At 37.7% G+C, this 6,381-nt stretch overlaps 1 protein-coding gene across 7 annotated transcripts in view; it reads right to left on the bottom strand.

Annotated features, from left to right (window-relative positions):
* Nucleotides 1–6,381, bottom strand: part of pde1cb (phosphodiesterase 1C, calmodulin-dependent b) — a 149,661-nt gene that overhangs the window by 124,933 nt on the left and 18,347 nt on the right. Inside the window, exon 1 of one of the 7 annotated variants that reach the window (XM_036216434.1) lies at nt 5,299–6,353. The exons of 5 other annotated variants lie outside the window; for them this stretch is intronic. Coding sequence is in view for 1 of the 2 variants with exons in the window: in XM_036216430.1 (XP_036072323.1) it covers nt 632–713 (82 nt within the window). In the remaining variant the exon portion in view is untranslated. Of the gene's footprint in view, nt 1–631; nt 1,003–5,298; nt 6,354–6,381 lie in introns of those variants that run through there. One more of the 7 variants, XM_036216430.1, reaches the window with a different exon arrangement.

Below are 6,381 nucleotides of genomic sequence, written 5' to 3'. Positions count from 1 at the left end.
TTTTTTTTAGGCTAATTTGGCATTTATCTAATGTTTTAGCTGGCTATCAACTTTAGCATTTTCAGCTATAAGCTTCAGCGTTTTCAGCTATTAATTTCAGCACCTTCAGCTATCAGCACTAGCATCTTCAACGGCCAAATTCAGCTTGCAGCATTCACACTAGCATTATTGCGGGTAATGCTCTATTTCCAGTTCATAATTACGTTTAAAAGTTAGGGTTTTAAAGTTTTAAAAATGTAGTTTTAGAGATTTTTATCCTGTTCTCCCACGACCTGAGGTGTATTTTGGATTTTTGCCTCTTGTGCGATTAAGTTTGACACCCCTGATCTAAGTGAAACTCCAGATCCAGTTTTGAACTTGTTCAATAACAGAGAAAGGCTAAAGAAACTCAGAAAAGTCCTGAGGGAGACAAAACTGTCGAGACAAATGAAGTAAATTCCTGGTGATGTCAGCTTCAGCAGCTTCGGTCCTCCTGTTTCCATGGTGTAACAGCGGCGAGCTCCAACTTCAGCAGAATGGAGTCATGTTTAAGTTGTGCAGAGGCAGAAAAGCTCTGCTGCGGTTTGACGCCTCACCACATCCTCTCTTTGGAATCGAACATACAAACAGCCCTCGCTCGCCTGCAGCTTACCGATGGTGATGTTGAAGCCATCGATGCTGAAGGTGGCACTCCGACCCTTCCTAAATCGATGCTTTTTAGAGTTGGCTTCCATCGCTGTGGCAACGCCAGTCTACCCTGCTCCGCTTTTTATTCCTCTTGTTTCAGGGGACTCCTTGAGGAGGAGGAGAAGAAAAAGAGTCTTGTCCTCCGACTCTGAGGAGCGCAGGAGAACTGTCTCCCCTACAGAAGCAGAGCTGGAGGAAATCTTCGCAAGTGCGTCTTTTTTCCCTCTCTCACAGTTTCTCACACCTCAACAGGCTCATTTCAAGGAGCTTATGGCTCTTTGATTTGTTTTTCTCCTCTAGGTCCTCCTCCTCCTCCCTCCCAGCTCTGTCTCCTCATCTCTCTTCCCCAAGAGGTACAGTAGGTGTGTGTGGTGGGTGGCGTTTGTGTGGACATAGTTTGATTTGTCAGGAAGACTCTGACTCCTCCTCCTGTCAAGAAGAAGAAGTCTGCAGCAGGTCAGCTCTGGAAACACACCTTTAGAGTCACATCTGAGCAAACATCCGACCGGAGCGATAATGTGTCGGCTGTCAGAGCTCGTCATTAACACCCTTATTTGCCGGAGCATAAAAGGATGAAGGCCATTCCGAGCACACACCGTGTTCTTTTCACACAGAAAAGGAAAAAGAAATCTGTCCCTTTCAGCGACTGCTGTTTTTCTTTTTTTAAAAGCGGTTGATTTCTTTACAACACAAAGAAACTTCCCTCTGCACCAATCAAAGCACATTTATCCTCATCAGGGCACAAATCCTCCTCGCCGTCCACACCAACAAAAGATAAAAGCGCCACATATTAGGACCACATGGCATTTAGCAGTGAACTTTAACTTCTATGTTTTCAGTCTGCCTCTATTTGGTGCTCTTTATGAAGACGACCAGCTTGACCTTCTCCCAAATTCAATACCTGAGTCTTTAATTGTACCAAAATAACACACAAGCCATCTTTTTTTATTTTATTGTATTAATGTAATGATTGGTTTCGGCGGGCTTTAAAGCAAACATCCGGCCCGAACGGCTGAACCTTCGTCCGTCAAACAATTAGTTTAGATATTGAGTGTAGCACTAATGCAGCCGGCTCATTATCGGAGCCATCACGGAGGTGTTGGTGTGTTGGTGTTCCTCTCTGGTAACTTTCAGTCAGACGCTTTTCTGAAAACAGGAGCAATCGCTGTAATATGATCAACACGGTGACAACAACACCAGGGGATTCAGAGGATTACCGCCTGTTACTAAACAAAAGAATCATATTTAGCAGGTTTAATATCCAGTTTAATCAGGTTTGGAAGCAAAGATGATTATTTTGGTTACTTTTGAAGACACACTCCAATAATAATGCTTTTTTAACATGTTCTTGTGACATTTCTTCTAATAAAGGAGGAATCTATAAAGAAAATCACAGTAGAATTATTTTCTGTTTTGTTTTCTTTTATTTTGTTTTTTTAGTGATTCTCCTGCATCTTTCCGTACGTTTTTTGGCACGTAAAAACTCAATCACACTTTCAGGGGTGTCAGCAATCCTGGTATCAAAATGTTCAGCTCTTTTAGGACATTACTACTTTTACTTTTTGTATTTATAAACTTAATAGTTTTTGAATATTGAGAAAAATATGCCCCATAGGAAATAAATGAGAAATTACTGAAACCCTTGAAAACTTTGTGCACTTTCAAACTTGTTAACTCTCATAGTATACTTTAAGCTACCGTTCAAACTTTAAAATGTTCAGCAACTACTGGGTGTTTTAGGCTAATTTGGAATTTAGCTTTTAATCTAGCAGCATGCTAGCTGTTTGTGTCTAATTTAGACATTTTTCCAGTTATTTAGGCTAATTTGGAGCTAAAATTTCAGCATTATGTTAGCTGTTTTGTCAAAATTAGAAGTTTATAAGTTTAAAGTTTATTTAGCAAATTTGAAGTTTAGCTAATATTTTAGGATTATGCTAGCTGTTTTGAAATGGTAAATGGTGTTTACTTGTATAGCGCTTGCTACCCTCCTTCAAGGTACAAAGCACTTCACAGTCACAGACCCATTCACACATTCACACATTCACACATTCACACACTGGTGGAGGCTCCGCTGCCGGACACTGGCACCAACCTTCCACCAGAGGCAATTTGGGGGTAGGTGTCTTCCCCAAGAACACTTTGACACATGGGTGGGCAAGGCGGGAATCAAACCCACAATCTTCCGATCAGGAGTCGACTGCCTACCGCTGCACCACGGCCGCCCCATTTTTGGGATGCATAAGGCTTTTTTGGCAGATTTTTGTAGTGTTTGCAAAGATCGCTTTGGTTTTACAGTTTTTTTGTCATATTTAGAGTTTAGCTAATATTTTAGAATTAAGCTAGCTGTTTCGTCAAATTTAGACTTCGGTTTTAAAGCTGTTTAGGCATTTTTGGAGTTTAGCTAATATTTTATCTTTATGCTAGCTATTTTATCAAAATTAGACTTTGTTTTTTAAAGTTTACCAGGTAAATTTTACATTTAGCTAATATGTAACATTAAGCTAGCTGCTTTGTCAAAATTAGACTTTTGTTTTAACGTTTTTTAGGTTTATTTATTTTTTAAGAGTTTTTCCTTACCGGGAGGGAGGGTCTAAGTGCAGGGATAACCAGTTTTATTTAGTTTTTAACTATTGTTCATATTTTGAAGCCAAATGAGGCAATTTTCTTTGTGATTTTGGGCCATATAAATAAAATTGAATTGAACTGAATTGAATTTACAGTGTAGCAAATATTTTAGCATTATGCTAGCTGTTTTGTCAAAATTCAAAATTTTTAAAGGTATTTAGGCAAATGTGGAGTTTAGTTAATATTTTAGCACTATATTTGTTTTTAAAAATTAGACATTTTTCCTTTTTCTGTGGCTAATTTGGCATTTAGGTAATATTTTGGCAAACTTTCAGCTTTAGCGTTTTCAGTTGTTGTCTTGAGCTATGGCATCTTTAGCGCCCACATTCACCTTACAGCATTCACACTTGCATTGTTGCAGGTAATGCTTTACATCTAGTTGAAGTTGTTGTGAATTAGGAGCAGATAAAAAAATAACATTTGAAAAAGATGCTTTTTGTGCCACATGGTCCCTGCTCTGCTCCATTCTGACCTATGTTTAGCTGACATCTGACTCCAAACTGTACAGCTATAACTCCAATATTACTCACCGTTTTTGTTGCACTGCTAATGTTAGGTTGAGGTTGTGAGGAGCTGTAAGCTAGCTGGAGAGCGTGTAGACAGAGAGCTCTCAGCAAAGGTATGAAGAGAGAACAGACTCGGGTGAGTGCATAATTCTTGATCTGTTACTTATAGATTTTGTGAATAACTTTGTGTACTTACAATTGTGTATTCACACATGAAAAATAAAAAACACAAAAAATGTATACAAGCTTGGAACTAACTACACACACAAATCTTTAGAAATTATGCACGAATCATTTGTTCTGTTATTTTGAAAGGAAGTCACATGAACCTCCTTCAAAAGTTATGGATGAATTCATGTTTTTAAAAAAGGCAATTTTTCTTTATGTTTATATTGTATTCATGACAAAAGAATATTTCATTGATATTCATCATAATAAATGAAAATCTTTGTCTTATTTTTCTAAATGTTGAGGTAAGACTCTAATTAGGCGTAAAAGGTTGCAGACTTCTTGTGTCAAATTATAAAAAATATCTGTACAAAAACAAGGATATCAAGCATCACCACTAAAACAGTTTTAACACTAAACTAATAGAAGGAACTTTAAAGTAGACATAAAAAAGCTCAAGAAGGCCTGGAATAGTAAGGGTTAAAGTGTGTGAGTCCTTCTCACTTATTTTTCGAGTTGTAGAGGAGTTGTGAAGTTTAAGCTTATGCATAAATAGTGAATGTCATGTTTGCTTCAGAGTCTCCCCTCACTCTCCTTTTCTGCGGCTCAGCACCTGTGCAGGTTGAACTCCTCATTCTGCAACACTTGTCCTCTAAAACATCAAGCAGCCTGAGGGTGTGAGTGGGAATCCACCACCTCTGTTTTCCTCTCATTCTGTCAGCAGACCTGCGTTGTGAAGAACAATCTGACGGATCACGACGGATTACATCCTCAGAATTATTCGCTTTGCTTGTAAATTTTTAGCAATTAGAGGATAAAAATGAGAAAAAGCTTCTTTTTTTGAAGCGGTTGTTTATTTTGTGGTGGGAAAGTATTGGAGCGTGCTCAAAGCGGCCTGTTTAATAATACATTCTGAGGTTACAGAAGTTAGAGTGGAAATTATGTAATACACTTAGCTGAAAGAGAGAGAGCTTTCACTTTATTTCCATGGGATTTTTAAGAGGCTTCCTGCTGTTTCGAAACTTTTTTTTTTCTTTCTGAAAGTTAGAATAGATGTTCTTTTTATATTCAAAGAGGACATTAAAAGCCTCGGCGAGTACAAAACGAAATGACTGCGGAAAGATTTACAACCGGCTTTTTATTGCTGAAAACGACACGCTGAGCCAGAATAACACGGATCTGACCTATCCTGTCAAAATAAAGGTATCAGTAGTTCAAACAAAGCCGTTGTTGGATCGTCAAACACGCCTCCCACACACACGAAGCTTGATCTGCAGCTTTAGCAGCAAAAGAGGAAAATGTTGCAGCTTTGAAGCTGATCACATTTTTGTACCTGGACAGCAATATTTGTGAGGAGACTTCAGAGCTGCTGTGCACGCAGCATTTACTGATGACCATCAGCGGGACACGAGGCCGGCTCAAAGGAACGCTTCTGGACACACTTTCAACTTTACTTTGCTCCAAAGAAGACACAGAAAAACATGATTTATTTATCAGCTTCACTTTTCTAAGGATGTCTCACAAACCGCCATCATCAAAGCTTAAAAAAACAGAATGCTGACAAAAAAATAAAAACTTTTAGCTAAAATAGAAAGCCCACATTTATTTACACTTCAGAAAAAAATGTGTTTTAATGGATATAATTGGAAAGATTGTTAAGCTATTTTTAAATATTTTTTTTTAAGTTTTATCCTCAAATTATTTGACTGAATTTGTAAAAAAATATAAAAGAATAAAATAAAATACAGTTTTTAACTAAAATTGTTTAATTGCAATGCATTGTGGTCTATATTCACACTGGTTTTTTCACAGAAAAATATGGAAAGATGTATTATTTCCACTTCCGTCTGATGATGTCAGGCGCCATCTTGTCTGCAGCCAGGATCCGCTCTAAACCTCAGAAAGGTGTGAGCGTTCAGCGTCAGACTCATAACTGTGGATGTAAAAAGAACCTCCAACAAAACGTCTTTGTTGTCAAAACACTGTCGACCGTTGACAAGACAACCATGAACAAAAAAGTCCATAATCTACTTAAAGGGCCGATACCAAACAAAATCAACTTGTTTGAGCTTTTAAGTGTATTATTATGTTCATTTCTAATTTTAAAAAAGCAGTGTTTTGCTAAATTCAAGTATTTAAGAGCATTTAAAAAAAAAAAAAAACCTGACCCAATCCACAGAAATGAGCGGATCTTCACATTGTGACATCACAAAGTGGGGAACAGCCCCTTCCAGGAAGCGTATAGTTTATTCTGAAAGACTTAAGAACACCAGGATATAGGCCCCTTAAGGAAAAATGATGAAGAATTTTTTAATTCTCAAATATTCATCTATATTTTTTCATTCAATTCAAAATAAGTTTTTGACTCTCTTTAAAATCTGCTGTTGCCCCCTCTGAAGTAAAAAATAACATGAAA

This window comes from Oryzias melastigma, linkage group LG17 (genome assembly GCF_002922805.2).
Source record: "Oryzias melastigma strain HK-1 linkage group LG17, ASM292280v2, whole genome shotgun sequence".
Lineage (NCBI taxonomy): Eukaryota > Metazoa > Chordata > Actinopteri > Beloniformes > Adrianichthyidae > Oryzias > Oryzias melastigma.
Note: the sequence above shows the minus strand (reverse complement) of the source record. Positions and strands in the feature narration are given on the sequence as shown.